This window comes from Coturnix japonica, chromosome Z (genome assembly GCF_054131305.1).
Source record: "Coturnix japonica strain WE chromosome Z, WE-NBRP24, whole genome shotgun sequence".
NCBI classification, from domain to species: Eukaryota; Metazoa; Chordata; class Aves; order Galliformes; family Phasianidae; genus Coturnix; species Coturnix japonica.
In genome coordinates, this window is record NC_140702.1 from 29,247,853 (window position 1) to 29,270,953 (window position 23,101).

The 23,101-nt window shown below is 41.4% G+C and overlaps 1 protein-coding gene and 1 long non-coding RNA gene across 5 annotated transcripts in view; both read right to left on the reverse strand.

Moving 5' to 3' along the window:
- Positions 1-13,782, reverse strand: part of PCGF3 (polycomb group ring finger 3) — a 48,615-nt gene extending 34,833 nt beyond the window's left edge. For 2 of the 4 annotated variants that reach the window (XM_015849520.3, XM_085529392.1), the window contains exons 1-2: positions 13,365-13,502; positions 12,446-12,520 (exon numbers count right to left, since the gene is read on the reverse strand). Coding sequence is in view for 1 of the 4 variants with exons in the window: in XM_015849521.3 (XP_015705007.2) it covers positions 13,365-13,751 (387 nt within the window). In the remaining 3 variants the exon portion in view is untranslated. Of the gene's footprint in view, positions 1-12,445; positions 12,521-13,364 lie in introns of all 4 variants that reach the window. The other 2 variants (XM_015849521.3, XM_015849518.3) reach the window with 2 other exon arrangements.
- Positions 13,783-21,585: 7,803 nt separating this feature from the next.
- LOC116652556 (uncharacterized) lies at positions 21,586-22,764 on the reverse strand. The gene is made up of 2 exons (XR_004305708.2): positions 22,566-22,764; positions 21,586-22,040 (listed from the first exon to the last, which is right to left on the reverse strand). It is a non-coding gene; the product is annotated as an uncharacterized LOC116652556 (long non-coding RNA).
- Between the last annotated feature and the right edge of the window lie 337 nt (positions 22,765-23,101).

The following is a 23,101-nucleotide window of genomic DNA, read 5'->3' on the forward strand; positions in this document are numbered from 1 at the left end:
ACTTATTAACAAGGATGAGAAAGAGGTTTATCAGTATTAAGTAATTGCCGAGTAACCCAAAAACATATTTTTAAGCCTTTTATCCAAAGCAGTTACAGAGTTCTACTAGAAATAAGTGTGCCAATCTCATGCAAATATCGTCTGTTTAAGAGAGAGCGGACAAAGAATCTCCACATAGACTGAAAAAAATTCCATTTGATATTCAGAAAAAGGCTAGGAATTCAGGTTTTCAGTCCTTGACTTAGTCTTTCAGAATGGAATCTGTGACAAGACCACAAAGTTACCAGCAGGTGTGAAATAGGAAGGTACTGCAGTTCAACTAAATAAACATTTTATCAGCAACCACTTTTCTTTTTAATGTCCTCATGTAATATAACAAAACCCAGATTGCAGTTCTTAACCATTAACCAATCCAAGCAAAACAAAGATTTGGAGGAACTTGATAAAATTATATACTCATGCCTTTTGCTCAAACAATTTCATTCGTCAAAACTTTCAACTTCACCAATCAGCCCAACAATAATCTTTGAGCTGCTATGAAGATGAGTAATGTTACCAGAATTGTCCCTAGATCACTAAGATGGACAGCAGATATTTCTGTGCTCCTTCTAGATTGAGCTGTACACACAGTAGCTTACATACAAGTAGACACTCAATATACAGACATACAACTCAAATGAAATAAAAGCCTTACAGAATCTTCTTCATTTGCTCTTGAAACCACAGGCTGACTAAGATGTGCTCTGCACTCATTCAGTACTTTCAGAACTAATGTGTAGCAACCATTTTATAGTCACTGACTCTCATTTGAACACTTGCTGCTGCAGATTTCTTAATGCAGACACATTCCTGGCCTTCCAAGTGACCGCATATGTTAAAATGAATCTCATGTTTAGCTTCATGTGCAGAAAACACACAATTTCCTTAATATGAAATTATACAGCTGGATTTTAACCAATAGAGCAGAAAACCTTTTTCCCTTTCACCAACATCAAGCCAGTCTACCTCACCTTTTAGTTTTCAACAACATTTAATTCATACCTTGAAGTCTTGAAATATCAGTTTTGAGAAGATGTTCCATTTTTTAAAAAAATAAAAAATACTAAAACTAGTTAACTTCAGACCCAAAAGAAATACAGTTGTGAGAGTGAAAGATATCAAGGCAGTAAGTGCAGAGATTCAGGAACATCTAAGCTGAGTGTTGCAACAGAACAAAAGCAACAGAGGACTGTGCGTGTCACTTTCAAGGACAGGAAGATTTCTTCTCATTAAAAATACAGAATAACGTCTTACTAAAAGCTTCCTTAACACAGTGACATACAACTATTTCAATAATACATCATTCCCATTAACAGTTTAAGAACACTTGTCAGTCACTGTCAGCGGGAAAAAAGAACCCATAGCCTCCAAAGTTCATTCTTATAGCTTGTATTCATTTTTCTGTCAACGTATGCTGCGAAGGGCTGCATTCATCATCTAAAATTTAATACTTTACTTTTCTGTTGTGGAATATTTTTCAAGTACTTTAGTGATCTCCACTCATTATCTTTGAGAACATTTCATTTTGTTCAGTATAAACAAGTTTGCACTGCTAGATATCATGAACCAAAGAATGACAGTCAGCACTGAGTCTTCACTTCTTAAATCGAGTCAAATTTTTAAAATGAAAATCTTATGTGTTTTAGGCACTGTATCAAATTCTGACACTTCTGTTAATTTCACAGCAGTCGGTATCCTGCACGTACTTCATGTTTAGAAGATAGAAAGTACAGGGAGTATAAATAGCAGGGAACTCAGGCATTATTATGCAAAGCATACAACACAATTATTTTTAATAGCTGTTGATGCAAACAACAGAGAAATTTTTTTTTCCACTCTGACCGTATTCAGAGTTTCACAGGAAACTGCTGCAACTACTTCTCAAAGCTGCAAGACCTTCAGTACAGCAGCGGAGGAAAAGGAGAGGAAGAGCTGTGTCACTGACACCACTTAGGACATTTCAAAGCTGGAGCAACACCAGTTTTCCTGACAAATTCTTACCAGTTTTTTATTTCCAGCACTGCTTAGCTCAGAAACAGAGGGTGCCAAAGCACTTGTGCTTAAGTCTCTAGCCTGACTGAGGAGTCAGACAACAGCCTACAGTAATTCAGTTCTGGCCTGCTGCAATCCTGTTCTCTGCCCCTTTCCTTGAAAAAAACAAGGGGAAAAAAAAATAACCACAAAAACAATGGTTTGAGCACAAACTAAGCCACACTGGAGAACTGACTTTGTCCAAAACTATGCAGACATAATTACAATATTTGCCTCAAAACCATGTAGAAAACTTCATCAAATGATAAAAAACATATCAGTACAATTTTACTTCTCGCTAACACTGATGGCACAAGTCAAGACAACCTTCTGTTCTGGGTTCAGCTGGGTTGGAGTTACCTTTTCCCCAGCAGCCCACACAGCACCTGTGCTTGAAGCAAGTGCAGCATGAGCACCAGACAGTGTGGCACAGCACACAGCCTGGCTTTCCAGGTGCCCCCTCCAGGGCTAGCAGGCCAGGAACAGTGGGAACACAGGTACAACAGCTGATCCAAATTGACCAAAGGGACACCTCATCCTGTGTGATGCTGCACTCAGCAAGGACAGAAAAAGGAGTTGAGATGCTCTCATTATGAAGATGTGTCTTCTCAAGCATCTGCTACATGCATGAGGCCATGGCTCTCAGGATAGGTGGTTGGACATCATCTGCTGATAGAAGTAGAGAATAACTTTTCTCCTTTTACTTATGTATGGATTTTACTTCCAGTTCTTGTCTTAGACAAGCTAACAATACTGGCTTAATTGTTTCAAAATATTAAAGAGAACATGAGAAGCATCCTGAATTACTAATATTCTGGCCCGACCACGTTAACAGATTTTCATCTTCACAGCTTTTCAGCAATTAAGTGCATCACTAGATGCAGCGACCAGCACAGACATTCAAATGTGCTTTTTACCAAAGCACACACGACATTTGTAACTACATTTTGTCTTATCAGCCAGCTCCTCATAGGCCATGAGTTCGGGACCTATCAAGCTGTTTGTTTTGGGGATTGGTCACACTGCTCAAAGGAAAGAAACCTCAGGCTTTTGGCAGGCTAAATAAAATCATTACAGTAATATTAGCTCTACAGCAGATTTAAAGAATCATAAAGAGATATATGTGTTTGTGTAAAATGAGTACTGCATTTTCACACAAAAGTCAACATTTGTATCTGTCTGACAAAATATTTCAGCAGTATTGCTTATTTTCCCCCTTTTTCTTATAAGGATTTAAAACAACAATTTTAAACTTACTTTTCAACTTTTTCCTTTTCTTTTTATTTCCCCATTGGCAACAGTAAAGAATTCTTCAACCTTGCTATGCAAAGAGGTTCACATTATCAACAGAATAACAGTGCTTGAAAACTTACATTTGTGATTAGAATTTTACCTTTAAAGCCATCACATTGATTTTTCATTTCCTCACCATTAGGTATATTGTTTTGCACATGTGAGAGAAGGGAGAGAGGAGGGTCAAAGTCAAGCAGTGTGAAAACATGCTTTATTTTCCACAAATAAATAGCATTTCACAAAGAAGGACGCCTGCAGTTATCAAACTGTTTTGCATTTACGTTTCCTGGCCATCTTGAAACAAGCAAGGACTGCCAAAAGTTAACTGTCAAGGCATTTTTTCACTGCATAATCTAATAACGTGTTACAGTTGAAGACAATTTCATCTAACATATGAATCACCATTCACTCATTCCAAGCTTGGTGTAAAAAGATTATCAATAGGTAGTTTTGCAAATTCTCTTTTTTGTGTGTGCGTGTATGTTTTGTTTTTATTTTTTTAAAGGTACTAAATAATGTTGAGAGCCAGACTACAGAAAAGAGCAACACCATCACGTTACAACCATCTCATCTGTCAGCCCTAACAGCGCAACGTGACACCAGTTTAAGAAACATAGTCCTCAAAGAAAAATCCAGCGCAAAACAGCGGCACAAGAGGATTCAGCACTTACAAAACCCATTTCTTCTGTAACCCAATCTTGGACTTCTTGTTTTGTTTCGACTAACAGCAGCAAAGTTTTGCTATGCGGTGAGCTAATAGTTAAGAGTAGCCAAAAGACCTGAAGGTCATTATAGCAACAAATTGAAGTGTCTGTACAGAAGACTGGTTTGATCTGACAGCTGCTTTTCTGCTGTTTTAGAAATTACTGGCAGTTAGTGTCCACTCCTTGCTAGAGAAGGCCACCTTGAGGCAAGCAAATCCTAATACATCAGGTGCTCATTTTAACATACAGAACATGCACAACACAATCATGAAAACAGCTTTAAGCCTGTCAGTATAAGGTGAAAGTAGCAGAAGAGCAAAAGGAAACTCTTCAGGAAAAGGCAGGTGGAATGAGAGCAAGATCCACCAGCTTGCTGTTAGCTGCAACTCACTAGGGCTGTTCTTTCACTCCAGACACTTCAACAGCATATATATAAGATCCCCAAAGATGGAAGCCAGTATTTCCCTTCTTGACTTATGCTCAGTAAGATTTGCACTTCAATGCAGTAGTCATGAAAATGTTTTCTAACCTGCCGAATACCAACAGCTTAGCTCAATCTCTGCGAAAAAGAAAAAAAATACCATTTTCCATTATCACAACCTGCTTAGCACCAGCTGCAGTTAAAGTAAGTTTTGCATACTTGAGCTAGCAAAGCAACTGGCCACCTCCTGAAGTTTCCTTTCTCAGCTCCAGATAGTTATTTCATCACATACTTAAATCCAATTTGCTAGAAAACAAGCCACTAAACAGGTTGGTTTTCCTTACCTTGTCAAAGTAATGGTACATTCCAGGTTCTAGGGTAGGGCAGTTTAAGTCCATAAATGAATTGAAGATATGCACTGAGAGCATTGCAGAGAATTCCTCAGAATCCCTTACAACAAGGCACAGATGCCCGCTTACATACATAAGTGATCAAAGCCGGTGAAAAAAGAAGTTTACACATACCTAACTGCAAAACCATAGGTTATCCCTTTACAACTTTAAGTATAGATGATAACATTAACAACAAAGAGAGCATCAACAGTCAGCTGAAATAAAACAATAGACAATAACAAAAAGAAAATCACTAGGAAAAAAGATCAGCATTATATACATATGTAGTAATATAGCAAACATAGTAAAAGAGACAGTTGTGTGGAAAAATAGCATGAAAGCAAATAATCACTGAATGGCTATTATGGTGTCAGGAGCCAAGTTCACATAGCACCATTTCATATGGACATTAACAGATAGTGCATATACTGCTGAACCTTTCTAGTTCACAACAGCAGATCAATCAGCATCAAGTTGAGAAGAAAGCAACTGTAAAAAGCTTTAGCTGATATACAACTTGCATTTTTACATCAGTCTTTTTATTTATTCTACGTGAAAAACCATCAGCTATCCATCATTAAAATATCATTAACTTTCAGAATTTTCAGAATTGATGGTTAATTAGCATGCAAAGTGATGACTCTATCAACAGAAGTCTACTGCCACATGTTGACACAAACTATTCAAGCACTTTAGGAAGAAAATATCCTCTGAAAACATTCTGTCTAACCAGGAACATCCCATGCAAGGAATATTATCAAGTAAATAAATAAACACCACTGTTTTTATTGTGCCATCATAATTAGATTCCAGGTATACCTCAAGTCTCCCCCAGGAACTTCTAAATGCAAAATCTTTTTACATTATATTATTACTTCCTACCACGTGTTTCAAACTCAAGACAGATATATTACCTGTAGAGTAGAAAAATGGAAGAAACAGTATCTAAATGCAACACACTCACTACTACAGCATCCCAGCAGTACTTAGACTTGCATTTGTCTCCTCTCAGCACTTCACCAAGATTTACTTTTGGCGTCTGAGCTATGGCATAAGAGACAATCAAAATAATTTACTGAAGTTATTAAACACACCTCAGTTGTTTAAGTACATGACACCTGAACTGATATTCTCTTCTCCTCTTCTTCAGAGCACAGTTTAATGAAATACGTCATAGGAAACACATAACACTAAAAGTTGGGCTGACAAGGACAGAAGGGGACAGAACGGGACACCGCTACACAGCATGCTCACAACAGATCACGTACAGCGTAAGCACTGAGCAGGGTTTGTCTCAGGATATGCCATATGTAGATCTCTGTACATTACAAGCATTTGAAAAAGTAACTCCTGAGGAAAGACGCGTGCACTGCTCTGACTTTACAGTAAAGCTAAAAGAGGAGTGAGCTGACTCCCCCCCTGCTGTTTGCATGTTAAAATCGTCAGTCACTGCAGATGGTGATAACGGATGACTAACTCAAAGGCTACTTGTCACAGGAACAAGTGGCTAGGGAATCTGGGGGAAAATAAGCTAATGATGGTGGCTACTGAAGAAGAATCTGGAATATTTACACTTATGCTTATACTTCGTAATCTTCCCATCCACTTTCAGAAATTCAATTCAGTATCAATTCGTGTTTATGACTGTAGAATAAAGACTCTCACAGAGTGGTGCTTTAGGAAGTCTCTCTCAGTCTCCACTAGGCAAGTCATCTGAACCATTTTGTGGAGAAACGGAAGGAGGACATGCAACACTGGCACAAACAGAGATAAACTGCAAAAACGACTTCATTTTAAGACTATAATCTATTCACATACTCAATTAAAGAATGGCTTATTTAGTTGGCCAAACACTCACTTAGGTCCCACTGCAATAATTCAAGTAATTTTTTTAGGGTAAAATGTTATGTGGTTTTGGTTTTTTTTGTTTTTTTGTTTTTTTTTTTAATTATTATTTTTTAATTATTATTTTTTTTCCCCCAAAACACAAAAGCATCTGTGACACTTCTAAATTTAATCCATTTTCAGCTTATAACCACACAACCCATGTCCACAGTAACAATTTCAGAATTTGACTACTGCAGATTGGAGGAAACATACTCCTAATAAACAATTTCTGGTGGCAGCATCTATGCTTCTGCTGAAAAGATTACATTAAAAAACTGACTGTAACTAATACAGAACTTTCAGTATCCACCAATTTCAAGATAATTCAAGAATGAGACCTCCAGGTGCTAAGAATCAATACCTTGTGGACCAATAGGCATAGGTGACTTTTCTCAAATGAAAGAATCTGAAGTGCAGAAAAGTAAACTAAAATTAGCTTCACTAGCTATCCAGAAGCTTTTTATATGGTCAGGCAACATTTATGGTAACTCAGAAATAAGCTTCTAGGGATCTAGACTCATTTTCCTGTGGACAATGGCCAAGATAACATGCTTGAATAAAGCATTTTAGGGATATAGAACTTGAGTCTTCTGTGAAATTATCTGAAATAATCTGATCTTGGGAGTGATATCTTCTCCACTCTAACTGGTCAAGAAATACAAGAACAAGATGAACAAAATTAGAAGGGTAAGATTAGTGAATTGGAACATGTGCAGAATATTTTATTTGGTGCAACCAAATGGCGTGGTTAACAAAGCTAAATGTTGTTGTAAAAAAATACCTTGAAGTCAAACTATTCCTGATAAATAGTTAGATCCAAGCTTTGGGTAAAATAAGCTATTAAAAGAGTATTTTGAATAGGCTAGTTTTGTACTTGTCTGCAGGGGCAGTGGCAATAAAATTTAAACCTTAAGAGTGCAGATTCAAGATTCAAGTTAAAGTAATGGTGTTTTATCAGGTCCAAGCTCATTAGGAAAAGATGGTTGGGGAAAAAAAAAAAAAAAAAAAAAAAAAACATATATGGATTTTCCAGGGGAAAAAATAAGTGTCTGAGAACAGGACAGGCATAGTATATAAACATAGTAGAAAGACCTTTCTTTCATCAAGGTTTTAACCAGGCAACCAAATACAAAAAGCATGATCACGAAGCAAAAATGAGTCCAAGATACAAGACAACTCTGCAGTCAGTCTTAGGAAACTGGTACGGGAAAAGGTGGTTTAGTTATGTTATTCATTCAACAGATAAAATACATTAGTGTAATTGTCCCTAAAGAGTAAACTTTTATATCTAAACCCAGTGCATTTATTTAATGAAGTACAATTTCTGAGCATACCTTTTCCATGCTAACACAAAAGAACAACTTCTCATATGCATTTGCATAGGACTAGAACAACGTGCACTTGTGGAGGAAATTCTAAGAGAGCATTCAACAAGTGGTGGTGTTATGCTTGATTTTCCCAGAGTCAGTTAAGCTCAAAAACCTGTATATGGGAAAGGACATGCAAGGCCGTAAACAACCAACCAGCACAGCGAGGCAAGACTACTTGGAATCACTAACTATGGAACTGGGTGGCTTTCATAAACACAGTCAGATCTGATCCTGCAAGCATACCTCAAATGGAAGAAATAACTCTGAATGAAGCAGATTTGCTGCTATGTTAAAAAAAAAAACACATCTTCAAGTAAACCCAGCTAAGAACAAAATAAACTTTTCCAGTGAATTTCCGCTGTCTAGTAAGTTAAAACAAATTTAGCATTGTCCTTCAACTAGGTAATCGATTGAGCCCTGGAAGTCATCTTGTCAGCCTAGGTACTTAAACTAATAGATAGCTGAGGTACACCAGGAAACGGTCAGAGACAGTTCTTTGAATGTAAAGAATTTACAGGTTTGCCTGCTGGATTGTATCTTTTAGTTTGTTCTTTCAAGTGACAAACTATGGGGAAAAAAAGAAAAAAATAAAGAAAGAAAAAAAAAGATTATGCCTGAAAAAGTAAGATAGAAAAAAAATTTCTGTGAACATTGCACTGGCCATGCTCTTATATTTTCACTAACGAGCAATTTTTGTGGTTACAAACATTTTATGAATGTCTGTGTGCACATTATGGGAAAACACAGCAGAGATGACCTGCTAAAGCACAATGTAATTCTTAGTTAAGCACTCGAGATTTGCACTGTATTCTGTAAAATGGTAATGATCACGTAATAATTGTCTGAGTATAGTATCCTACACTGACTGTCTGATTGAGTGAAGAGTTCTTAATTAAAAGAGAAAAACTTGTTGACCGCTTGCAAGTCAGCACATAACATGACACTCATCACAGAGACCTGAAAATATAACCTTCCTCCTTTAGTTAATGAAGTACAGCACAGCACATCATTGCATACACAGACTAAATGCAGAGAATGCCTCCCACCTTAAACAGGAATGAAATGATGCTATTCCGAAAGCAAGGCCAACCTCACTTGCAAACATTATGGATGGTTACGGCCACCAAAACACAAGCCCTTACAACACAGATGAAATTTTAAGTTATTGTTAGTCACAAAGGCAGAACATTTAGTAGGTATCTGTTAATGACGGCCTAAATACATGTCTACAGGGATAATAAGACATCTGCTTCTTGTCATTTTGAAGAGACGGAGAAAGTAATGGTAGAACTATTTGCACATGCCTATTTCTTCCTGATAGTCTCACTTGTACTGTGATAACGCCAACACACACACACTTTAGCTCCTTTTCACTCCAGTCCCCCGAACACTCTCCCTCGCAAGCTCTGTCAGTTTCTAACCACTGTTTAAATGAGAGGCAGTCATTAAAGTGTTCAGTAGTCATCTTTTCAATGCAAAGAACAGTAACTCCAGCTCACCAGTTTTCACTCCCTCTGCTTCTGGATGACCTGTGCTACCCCACAGTTGTGAAGTACTTGTTCTGCCTTAAAATAAACAAACAAATAAATAGAGGAAACAATGTCACTATCATGCCACTGCTGTTCTATTCCTTCCTACAGCACTGCAACATTACTTGCAAGACTTACAGGTCTCTGCAGAAAGAAGTTTCAATCAAACCTCCAGTAGCAAAGAAGGCTTTCAATCTCACATGATCTCACCACACTGCATATTTCATTATCATAGCCTGTTGATTTAAACATAGAAGCACTTATATTCAGTAAAACTAATTCAAGGATCTTTTTCTTGGCCACGTAAGAGTAGATTACAGAACAAACCAGTGTTTACAGCACATCTTCATTCAGACATGAAACATTGTTACACATTGTAACAGCGAGGATTGCTTTTAATGCAGAATAATCCTTTTGTCTTCTGCTTATTACACTTACTTCCATATATCATCTAAACTTACAGTCTTACACGCAAAGCTTGTGTTTTTAAAGAGGCAGGCGTGAAGAATATGAAACCATAAACTTACTTCAAGACAGAACTTCAAAAGATGTCTGACACAAGTAAAAGACCTTAGACACAGGCAGCTTCCTGACTTTTAGCTTGCTTCAGTCAAGCTGTCCTGAGTAAGTTTTCTCTGCATTTCCTTTAAACCCAACAATGTACCTAACCTAGCAGGTTGGAGTGGTTTAAAACATCATCATGCATCCTTCCTAGCAATAACAAAAACAAAACCATGTTCAAATCACTGAATTAGTCAGGGCTACTGACAGTCTTTTGCATCTTCAAACACCATTATCAGCAGAAGCTTTTATTTAGTACCTCTACTTCCAGTTATGTGTCAACTGGACAACATCTCCAAAACAATGATAACAACAAAAACACAAAGAAAATGTTCAATACCTATAAAGACTACCACTACATTTTCCTTACATTTGTAAGCCAACATCTCTCAAGACAATAGCTAAGAAGTGAAATTCTACCAACATGCATACTTTCCAAAGCATTATGTTCACATTCACTTTGCAAGCCATATCTAGCTCAGAGTTTTAATGGAAGTGCTTCCACTTCTTACAGACAAGTCAGTGTTTTATTCTGGAACTACTTCAGTTTTGGGAGATCACTACATGCCTTTTTAAGAGAAAAAAATATATATAATAAGAAAGACAAAATCTAAAAAGGCCACCTAGATTAAACAGTCATTTGGGAGGAAAAAAAAAAAAAAAAGGTGGAAGCTATTAAAGCAAACTTAGAACTTGCTGGCAAAAAAACTTTACCTATGTCTCAAGTATAAAGTTGAGAGGTGACCTTCCCTTAATGCTTCTACACAGTCAGTATGAGTAGGCTGGGCAACTGCAGCAACTACAGAAGACTTGGGTGGAAGAAATGCTGGATGCAAGCCAGCAATGTGCCCTCACAGCCCAGACAGCCAACTGCATCCTGGGCTGCACCAAAAGCAGTATGGTCAGCATGCTGAGGGAGGTGATCCTGCCCGACTGCGCTGAGCTGGAGAGGCCTCACCTGGAGTACTGCGTCCAGATGCGAAGTCCTCAGTACAGGAGAGACATGGAGCTGCTGGAATGTGTTCAAAGGAGGGCCACAAAAATGATCCTCGCCCCTGGTGACACTCAAGGTCAGGCTGGATGGGGCTCTGAGCATCTGATTGAGCTGTAGGTGACCCTGTTCACTGCAGGGGAGTTGGACTAGATGACCTTTAAGGGTCCCTTCCAACTCAAGCATTTCTATGATTTTATGATTCCATTCTATACTAGCAACTTCAGAAGATGGTACTTCACATTCTCCTAAGAGCAGAAGTTTTTCGAGGCACAGTAATCACTAACACCTAGAACGGCAGAAGTACTCGTATTGTTATAGGTTGACTGCAACACAACATTTTAAAAACATTCAGTCTTGATTTTCTATGCTGACATCAGTCACCAGATCAGGTTGGCTGCATAAACCCATGTACAGAAATGAGACAGATTTCCATCGTGTAGCGTTTTACAAAATGCTTTGAAAGCTGCAACCTTCCAAGCTCCCAGTTACAGTACCCTTATACATCTCTTTAGTAAAGGGTCGAGTGTTTTCCTAATTGAGTACATGGTCTCAATGAGCACCATCGATTCTACTCTAGTTCTGCATTCTCATAAACACACTGTAAAACAGGCATAAGAAGAACTTAAATTGAAGGAATCACAGAATGGACTGGCTCAGAAAAGACCTCAAGTATCATCTACTCCAAGCCCTCTGCCATGCCCCCCCCCCCCCCCCAGCTCAGCTGCCCAGCACCCCATCCAACCTGGCCTCAAGCACATCCAGAGATGGGGCACCACAGCTTCTCTGGGCAGCTGTGCCAGGGCCTCACCGCCCTCTAGGTAAAGAATTTCTGCTTAACATCTAAACTAAATCTCCCCTCTTTAAGTGTAAAACTGTTCCCCCTGCTCCTATCACTATCTACTTGTCCAAGAAGTTGATTCCCCTCTTAAGATCCCTTCCAGTATTGTAATGCCACCAGCAGATCTCTCCTGAGCCTTCTCCTGGCTGAACAAAACCAGTGGAAGGCTTTTATTTCATTTTGTCACCAACCAAAGGGCTGTGTGAACTGCAAAGCACCCTTTAAGGAATACACAGCAAGCTTCACCACACAGACTCCTACGTGACCTGCCACTACAAGTAAATAAATAAATAAATAGGTAAAGTTCACAGCTGTCCTACCAAATGGCAACAACAGTTTAGAGAAAGCAAAACAGCAACAAAACAAAACAAAAAAAGCCACAGTACCTGGTAGCTAGAAGACTTGTAACAATGTACTTAGCGGGCTTCAGAGAGGGAATCAGTTTACACTAGAGGATCAATCTATGGATGAGATGAAATAGTAAAGATGAACCTATGCTTGAGCAGCAGCTCAACTTTTCTCCCCCCTCCTTTTCAGTTTTATAACACAAATCTTTTCACACATAAACTTGACTGATCTGTGAGACTCCAGAAGACAGCTGTGAAAGGCAATCTGGATAAATACTGGAAGTATGCGCTGTTTTTCTTGGATGTTCAAGAGCATATAGGGACAATGAAATGGAATTTCTCGGTCCTGGCTCCTCAGACACATCTATTTCCTGCAGAAGGCAGGAAATGGCTAGGCTGCTTCCACACAAAGCCTGCATACAGCGATACTTCCATACTTCCAAAAATACCTGTCAAGCAGCAAAAGAAGACCCAGGCAGCGGTAACAGCAGACCCCCAATGCGCCTCATTACGGTCAGGGCACGGACACTCTGCAGGAACAGGGCAGGAACTCGAAGGAACCAACCCAAGTCACTAAAACTTGGAGAAAACCACCAGAAGCTGACCATGCGAAACGCGCACACCCACACACCTCGGACTACGCGCATCCAGCCACTCCAGCGCCGGCAGCACGACTTTATTTTCCGTTTATCGGGGGGCTCCGTGCTCCCCCACACCTACCTGCGTGCCCCCAGCCCCCAGCAGGGGCTGCGCGGGGATGGCAGCACACACAGCTCCAATAAACCCATACATCAGCCCCGCCACCCCCCAGAACGGCGCACACAAAGTTGACGCGCAGCCCCCTCGCACACGGGGGCACAAGGCCGCTCCCTCGCCCCCTCCCCCCCTCGAGCCGCACGAACCCCACGCACAGGCCGCCCCCCGCCCCGGGGACGCCGCAGGCCTCGGCCCCACTGACCTGCCGGGGTGGGGGGCGGCGCCGTGTCCGTGTGCGGGGAGGGGCGCGGTCTCCGGCCGCCGGGGGGGTCCGCCGCTCCGCTCCGCGAGCCGCCGGCGCCCTGCCCTGCCCTGCCCGTCCTTCGTGGGGAAAGGGAGGGCGAAAGAAGGGGAGGGCAGGCGGGGAGTGGGGCGGGGGGGGATACCGGCTCTTCTTCCCCTCCCCTCGCGGAAGATGAAAAAATAAATTAAAAAAAATCACGAAATAAAAATTGAAAAAAAAAAAAAAACGGTGTGTGTGGGGGGGGTTAAAATTAAAAGGCTCGGCCCGGAGTTTAAAACAAAGAGGCGGAAATAGCCGAGCGCGGCCCGAGAGGAGCCGAGTGGGGGCGCCGCGCTCAAGGCGCATGCGCCGGGCTCGGAGCTCGCTGCTCCCTCCCCCGAGGAGCGGGGCGGCCCACGCGCGTGCGTGCCAGGGGGCCCGGGGCGCAGGGCGCCTTGTGGTGGGGGGCGGTGGCAGGGTGGATGCTGTGCTGTGCTGTGCCGTCCCTGCCTTGTCGGTGCTCTGGGAGGTGCTTGTGCAGGTCTTTAGCCGTGACTGGGACGGCAGGGCCCAGCTTGTCTAACAGTGACGTGGAACAACTAACGCCACTGCTCCAGATGTCCCCCTCCCACCTGAATTCCCTCAGTTCACCCACACCCCCGGGCAGTCCATAGGATGGCCACTCAGCCCTTCCAGCCCATGCTTACCCGTTAGCTGAGCACTGAGCAGGGAAATGGTGCGTTGTGGTACCTGGTATTAAACTGGGCTCAGGTGAGGTCCCTGCTGCGCTCACACTGTTCCTTGTGTGGCTCATCCTGTGTTCCTACTACAGGCCTTCCCATAACATGCAGCTTAGACCATGCGTCATAACAACTTCTAAAGGTGTACCTGTCACAATTGGACCAGGTAGAAGGTGCAGTATTTCAGCAAACTCCTCTCACCCCTGCTCCAGTCGGCCAATTGTCTGTGGTCTTTAGGAATGTACCTGCTGTGGCACAGCTTTATCCATGAGCCACACTCCCTTCAGAAATCTGCCAGCTGTGTCACGGACTTATCCACATCTTCAAGGTCTACCTATTCAGCCGTGGATTTACTAACAGGCCACAGCTTTCTCAGAGTTGTATCTGCTGCAGCATGGACTTATCCAAAGCTGCTGCTGTTTCAGGTTTGTACCCGCTTTGGCACAACATCTTTAGTTGGGTGCAGTCTCTCTAGATATGTGCTGTGTTGTGGTCTCATCAGATGCTTCAAGGTGTTCTGGCACAGCCTTATCCGCAAACATGGGTGCTTCAGGGTGTACCTGCTATACTGCAGACTTTTCCATGGCCACAGATGCCCTGTGGTGTATATTCTTCCATGTGGACTCATTCGCCAGTCACAGACTCACTACCTCAAGTTCAGTCTGGAGCTCCAGCCTGCCAACTGCAGCAGCACAGAAACACCAGCGATGCTTTGGCTCTCTACCAGCCCAGTCACGTGGCCATGGCTGTTACCAAAGTGATCCCAGACACAGCAAAACAAGATGCTAAGGGCTACAGCAAAGGAATACAGCAAAAGGCAGAAATAAAAGCAACCAGTAACAAGCTCTGAACTCTTACATACAGTGAGACAAGCAAGTCCCATGGCAAGCACGGGAGCCTACCAATTTGCAGCTAAACAGCCATAACATCTATAAATTTGGCCTAGCACACTCCATGCTCCAATCAAATCTTGTCACCTCCAAACCTTTGTGCCTCACAGTGGGCCCAAAAAGCACTGTTGTGTCTAATGGCAAGCAGCCGAGCCCCGTGCAGCTGCTCACTCACTCTCCCCAGGTGGGATGGGGTAGAAAAATGAAAAGATAAAAATGTAAGAGCTCCTGGCTTGAGATAACAGCTGTTTACTGCACCAAAGCCAGAAGAGCAAGCAAAGCAAAGAAAGGGATTTGATCACTACTTCCCTTTGGCAGGCAGGTGTTCAGCCACTTTCAGGACAGCAGGGCTCATCACATTTAGTGATTTCTTGGGATGAAAAATGCCATCACTCCAAACATGGCCCCTTCTTCCTTCTTTATCCCACACAGCATACGTCATGGTGGACAACATCCCTTTGGCCCTCGTGGGTCAGCTGTCCTGGCTTTTTCCTCTCCCAGCTCTTCCTGCAGCTGCAGCTCCTTGCTGGCAGAGCAGTGTAAGCAGAGAAGTCCTTGTCCCTATGTAACTGAAACGCCTGTGTGTTATCACTGCTATTTTCATCAAAAATCCAAAACACTGTGCCTCACTGGCATCTTTAGAATTAACTCTGTCCCAGTCAAAACCATGACGGGACAGAAACAGCAGTAACAGACTATAAGACTGTACATGAAATTATAAACTGCATGTCTGCTTATTTATGTATTTGTTGATTTCTTATACCGACTGTTTCCAGAGCCAAACACTACAGATTCGGAAAACTACTACGTCAGAATCAATAGATTTGGTTTTCTTCTGCTAAAGATGTTTTTTAGAAGATGAAACATGAAGCAAGGTGACATGGCCATGTCTAATAAAGCAGTTAATTTTCTTTAAAATACGCCTTGTCACAAGTGTGTTCTGACCCTGGGAGAGATAAGGCACCAATTTGCTCCCTTTTCAACCTTTTTCCTGTAATATCAGTTCTAATGCCTTTGGCAGTGCTGTTGCAGAGTATGCTAGTCCATCCATATATGCTTATAAAAGCAGCCAGTAACAAGCTTGTTTAACATAATGACAGTTCCCAAGAGAGTAATGAAGCAAGTCTACCCATTCCATTTCTGAACACGTGAAGGAGAAGAACATGTCATACCAGTGGTAAATTGCAGTGGACCAGCTTAGCTACCATCTATAATGAAATAATAGGTTTTGCAGGTGTAAGGAAAGCTGCAGATGTCATGTAGTTTGACTTCAGCAAGGCTTTTGATACAGTCTCCCACAGTATTCTGGCTTCATGGTAGGACATTAGTGCCTGGGTGGATGAAGTACAGGGAGGGAGAAATATTGGCTCCGCTGTTTTTCTCCAAGAGTATTGGTTAATAGGTGGTGCTCTGAAGGCTGGTGACACTTGAAGTTCTTCAGGGGTTTTCCGGGAACTGTTTAATACTTTTGTCAATACCTTGGGCAAGTAAAATTATGTATATTATCAAGTTTGTAGACAGTGACAAGCTGGCTGTATAGTCAGTATGCTGGATAACAGGGCTGTTGTTAGGAGGGGCCTAGACAGGCAATAGAAATAAAATACAACAAAACAAAGTCCTGCACCTGGAGCAGACTCCCTGCACTAGACAGGATGAGGTCTGTCTGACTTTCAGGAAAGTACTGTTGAAAATGCCTTCTGAGTTCTGGGAGACAACAAACTAAATATGAGCCACAAATATGTCCTGGCAGTGATGAGAAGCAACAGCATCTTGTAATATATTAGTAGGTCAGTACATGGGAGATTGCAATTGCTTCTTTGTACTTGGTCTTTGTTAGAACAAGTCTGGTACAAGACATCCATTTTTTGGGTGCATCTATGTGAGAAAGTTATTGATAAACTTGAGGAAGACCATCAGAGGCCATCAACATAGTGGCGTGAAGTGGGCGTGAAGAGCATGGCCTACCTGGAGAAGATGAGGGAACCAGACTAGTTCTGCCTTGAGAAGAGGGAGCTTCAGTTAGACCTGCTACTCATGTCTGACATTGACAAGGGAGTAACATACAAAAAGCAGAGCTATAATCTCTAGTGAGATAAACAGCAGGGGAACAAGAGACAGTGGTCATAAAGTGAATCAGTGGAGATTCTGATGGGAAAGAAAGTGAGAAAGATCTCTCCGAAGACAGCTGAAGAGGTTTCCTAGATAAACATGTGCCTCTTAAAAGGTTTTTGAGACAAAGCTGAGCAAAGCCCTACTTTAAGAAATAAGTTTTACCTCTGGGTAAAACTCCACTTGAATGTTTCTATAATTCTCATATTAATTGTCAAGCAGATAAATCAAAAATGTCCAGACTAATTCAGATTAACAGAAAAATTAAAAAAAAAAAAAAAAAAAAAAAAAATTTAAAAAAAGAGAAAAAAAAGGTTGGCTAAGTCATCCTAGGAAGACAGTAACTTTCTCAATCTGCCCAAGAGCAAAACTGTGTCTTAGATTAGATGTGAATTCATTGACCTAGGTGACTAAACTTTGTCAATAAACTGTTGACTGCTTTTTCTGTATTCACCCTTCACCTTGGCTGATATACATTTTGTATATGCATATACAAATATATATATAATCTCATGTTCTGACATCGCTTTTACACCTTTTCCTCTTACATTATCAGGTTTCTTCTTCACAGCCTTCACTGAATATGTGTATCAGGAGTATAAAAACATTCCCCCTCCACCAACTTTTGCAAAGCTGGCATGCATTTAATTTAAAGTTTCCATTCTTGAAGATGCAAGAAAAATTGAAATTTATTTTACAGACTTGTAGGAGGTCATACAGCTTTAGGGAAATGCTTAGAAAACCTGAATGTACTTCAAGTATTTTAACAACAGCAGAATTACACAAGTGCTCTCCTAGCATTAAGTCAGTCATGATATTTTAGAAATACAATCATGATTTTTAAAAGCCTTGAGAAGACAACACCAGCATTTCTTACTGAATTTGTAGTGTTTTCAGACCCACTAACCTTCTTTTTTCCACTGATATCTGTGAACAATAAAGAGAATCCGTCACGTTTGAGAAGCTGTGGCTGTCAGGTGAAATTTTTGGTGACTGAAAAAAGGGAAAGGTTACTCTCATATTCAAGAAACGGAGAAAGGAAAACCCAAGGAACTACAGGTCATATAGCCTAGGAAGGTCATGCCATCATGGCCTCACCATGGACAGATCGTGCCTCACCAATCTGGTGGCTTTCTATGGTGTGTGAGTGACAGCATTGGTGGACAAATGAAGGTCAACTGAGGTCATCCACCTGGACTTGTGCAAAGGCTTTGACTTGGTCCTGCACCAAGTGATCTCTAAATTTGAGGGATATGAATTTGAAAGCTGGACTTTTAGGTGAATAAATAATTGGGTGGAAGTTTGCAGCCAGGGCGTTGTGCTAAATGGTTCTATGTCCAAGTGAAAGCTGGTCATGAGTGGTGTACCCTAGGACACTGCCTTGGAACTGGTACACTTTAACATCTTTATTAGTGACATAGACAATGAGATTGAGTGTATCCTCAGCAAGTCTGCTGTTGACATCAAGCTGAGTGGCAGTTGATATGACAGAAAGAAGGGGTGTCATCTAAACCGACATGAACAAGCTTGCTAGGTTAGCCCACATGGACCTAATGAGGTTCAACAAGGCCAAGTGCAAGGTGTTGCACTTGGACTGGGGCAATCCCAGATATGCATACAGACTGGGAGAAGAAGTCCTTGAGAGCAGCTCTGCAGAGAAGGACTTGCACACAAGCCAGCAGTGTGCTCTTGCAGCCTGGAAGGCCAAATGTATCTGGGCTTCATCAGGAGTGGCCAGCAGGGAGATGGAGGGGATTATTCCTCTCTGCTCTGCCCTTTGAGGCCTTATCTGGAATACTGCAACCCTGACTGGGACCCCCAGCAGAAGAAAGATGTGGAGCTATTGGAGAAGGTCCAGAGGAGGCCACAAAGATGAGAGGGCTGGAGCACTTCTCCTGTGAAGACAGGCTGGGAGCTGGGCTTGTTCAGCCTGCAGAAGAGAAGGCTTCTAGGGAGACCTCATTGCATCCTTGTGATATTTAAAGGGACATTAAAAACAAGAAAGAAGGTAACTTTCTACGTGGCCAAGTAATGATAGGACTAGCAAGCATGCTTTTAAGCTAAAAGAGAGAAGATTTAGATTAGGAGTTAGAAGGAAATTCTTTACTCATAGAGTAGTGACACACTGGAGCAGGTTGCCTAGAGAGGTTGTGCATGTCCCATCCCTGGAGGCATTCATGGCCAGGCTGGATGGGGCCCTGGGTAACCTGTCTAGTGCTTGATTTCACAGTTGGCATCCCTGCCCATGGCAGGGGTGTTGGAAATATGTGATCTTTGAGGTCCCTTCCAGCTCAAACCATTCTATGATTCTATTTACAGAGATACAGTTTAGCATTTTCCACAAACACAGCATCATAGGAGAGGGGACAGTGAATGGGGGAAACTGACTAAATGAAACAGCTAAGGCAGAATGAAAGGGTATCCAGTGCATACCACTTCATGCAGCACCAGCTGTCTCAGGATGAAGTAATGTTTGGTATGCGGCCTTTCTAGTGCTACCATCAACTCTCGTCATGTGCTTTGCCAGGATTACAAGCCTCAGAAGCACACTTCCTCCCCCAGCTATGTGCTGACAGCAAAGGAGGACGAGGTAGGACTGTGAAAGGGCATGTGATCACCAGAGGATATGATGTACAATATCTGCACCACGTAAGCTTCATTAGGCACACAGATTTCTTTCTTTGGCATAACTTTTCCAGAGACTTGCCTCAACAGGCCTTTCTTTCTTTTCAGGACATTTCTTCACAAGACATGTAAACTCTGTCATCCAAAACCTGGAAAGAAAAACCTCTGCCTTCAATGTGGTGTTAGAAAGTGGCATTCCTTTATTCCTCACAGTGTGCATCAGGTGACTTGACAAGCAAGCATGCTCCCAGAGTTCAGGTTCTACATTTACACAGTTAAGAAATACATACACAGTACGTTGGCATACATATTCACTCTTTTTCAAAGTCTCTTAGGTATGTGCTAATGTCCCTGTGGGCATGTTCAGTGGTATTTAGGGTGGCCAAGTGCCCACCTACTTCTTCCCCTTTCTTCACCATCAGCTTCTTCACCGAACCCTTTGACACTTTCATTCACTTTTCCCCACTGTGGAAGATTTCAGTTGCTTATCAGGCCATAGTGGAGCCACTTTTTAAAAACAGTGTATGTAGAACCTGAGGAAAGTGTCCTTGCATGTTTTGAGGCAAAAGAAAAAAGTGTTCTGTTTTGATTCCAGTACTTCTCATGAGACAAAATCATTGAGGCAGAAGATAAATGTATTCTGTTAAGTTCCTGGTGCAAAACTGTTGAGGAAAATCAAGACTGTTCACCCACTAAAGCTGAAAGTTTTAGAGCTCTCACTTAGGGATTTCTTTTCCTAAACTAGGAATTTAAAATATATCTTGGTTCCTAAACTAATATACTAATCCCTATTGCTAAGCAAAACAACCTATGTCAACACCTTGCCTTTCTTGAGGAAAGCACCTTCAACAATTCTGCTTTCACCATATTGATGCTGTACTCTAACTGATGTACAAACCCAGAGATTCTGTTTGTTAAACAGATCCAACCTGGGACCCATGCTGTCCCAGAAACATGACAGTAAACAAGATCTACCATACGAATCTTGTGCTGGGGAGCTATAAATCAGAGGGAACTTGAAAGTTTGCTTCTCCACAAATTCAGACATTATCTGAATTATTATTTAATTAATATCTTGTTATAAATTTAATTTAAATGCAATCCATACCTGTTTGTTACTCTGTAACTGTTATGTAACCTCTTTCAGGAGTAGAGCAGTAAGATGCTTCTGTTTCTTTAAATAATCTTCTAACTTTATGGTTTTTTTTAGAGAGTTGAACCTTTTTCCCTGTTGTCGCTGCTGTAGAATTGGAAAGGCATGTTGTCACAGCCTCTAGCTGAATAGTTTTATCCCTGTTCTGATCTGCAGCATTTTTGATGATGGAAGGATACCATAAGGCACCAAGGGATTTAAACCCAAGAGACATGTATTTAACTATACTGTCAGCCATTCCAACACACCTGAGCTCTGCAGTCCCCTCCATTGTTTGGCTTTTAAATTCCTCCATCTCCAATTGCAGAACAGGTCCTGATTTTCTCTTAATTGCCAAATTCAAATAAATCAGATTCATTAAGCCAAGTGCACTCCACTGCAGAAGACAAACTGATTCAGTATTCATCTGGAAAGGATTAAATACATGATTTAAACTAACCACTCAACAGAGTTGTAGGTTTGCAGGTATTCCCGCTGGTTAAGTGAGAGATTAAGACTAATGGCAGAGAATTTCAGCAACCATTAATAAGCAACTAGAAGCTTCTGGTAATGTATTCTTCCTCACCAAAATACCTCAGAACCTCTCAAAAGTGAGCATTAGATTGAAGAATGGAATGAAGAAGAGATCTATTGATTTAGAATTCATGTTTGTTACCACTAACAAATTACATGAACGCAGCTCATTTCCCTTCAGAGGTTTATTTTTTAAACACAAATGATTTTGGCTATACTTTTACTGTCAAATGATGAGGTTGAAAAACTGAAAAACAAACAAAGACACATCAAACACAGTTCCTAGGAGTTCTGCATTTGAACTGTTCCCTCTCAGAATGTGTAGCTTCTCCAGTAAGAGAAAGGCCATCTGCAACCAACTGCATAGTGCAGGGCATTGTAGTGACCCTCCAACTCTCACCTTTAATTATTGCATTAAAACCAGGGAGGAAGCTACCTCATGACTGGTTCAGTTCAGAAGAGGGAATTGCATTTTTAATGGTCATCAGTTATCATTTGGCCACTAACATCCTAGTTCACACATACACAGAACACTGGTAAGGTTCTTCATTGCCTTCACATGCATAAACCATAGCACCACCACATTAATTCCAGCAGTTCAGTTTCAGATGCACTCGCAGACAACCTGTACAAAATCAAAAGCAAAAAAGCAGTTGTAGAAAGAAGTAAATACTAGGAAGAGGAGCAGGCTATAAAGGAATGTGAACATTTGGGAAAAGGTCTCAAAAATCTTCAGAAGTGATCCTAACTGCATGTGCTGCTCATGAATTTGCGGGAGTGAGAGTCCCTTAAACAGAAAGTCTACAGACTATTAGAATGTAGTACGCGATGCCCTTTCCCTTGGGGATTTATTTCTTTGAATTTAAATTGAACCTCTGATATGATCTTGAGATGCAAAATTCAATGAAACTTGAAACTCTGGGATTGCACCAGGAAAGCCAATACACAGATCGAAGTGAACCTGGCAAGGCATGCAAAGAATAAAAAGAAGGGATTCTACAGGTACTTTGGTCAGAAGAGACAGGCTAAGGAAAGTGTACTCCTTCTGATAACTGAGAAGGGAGAACTGGCTACAACAGACATGGAAAAGGCTGAGGTATTCAATGCGTTTTTTTTCCTCAGTTTTCAGTGACAGTCAGGCTTTACGTACCTCTCACATTCCTGAACCTCTAGGAAGGGGCTGGTGGAGCAAAATTCCTTCTACAAAGAGCAACTTCTCTGCATGAGAATGATGTGGAGCTGTTGGAGTGGGTCCAAAGTACAGCCATAAAGATGATCACAGGCCTGGAACTCCTCTCCTTGAAGAAAGTCTGAGGGATCTGGGCTTGTTCAGCCTGGGAAAGAAAACACTGCAGGAAAACATTATTACAGCATTTCTGTACTTTAAGGGAGCTAATAAAGAAGACAGATTGACTTTGTACATGGGTAGATAGTAGCAGGACAAGTGACAATGTTTTTGAACTAAAACAGGAGACATTTAAATTAGATATTAAAAGAAAATTCTCTGCTCAGAGGGTGGTGAAAAACTATGCTGAGAAATGCTGTGAATGCCCCATTCCTGGAGGTGTTCGTGGTCAGGTTGTATGGGGTCCTGGGCAGCCTGATCTGGTGGGAGGCAGCCCTGTTGATTACAAGAAGTTGGAACTGGATGGTTTTAAAGGTCCCTTACAACCTAAGCCATTCTAT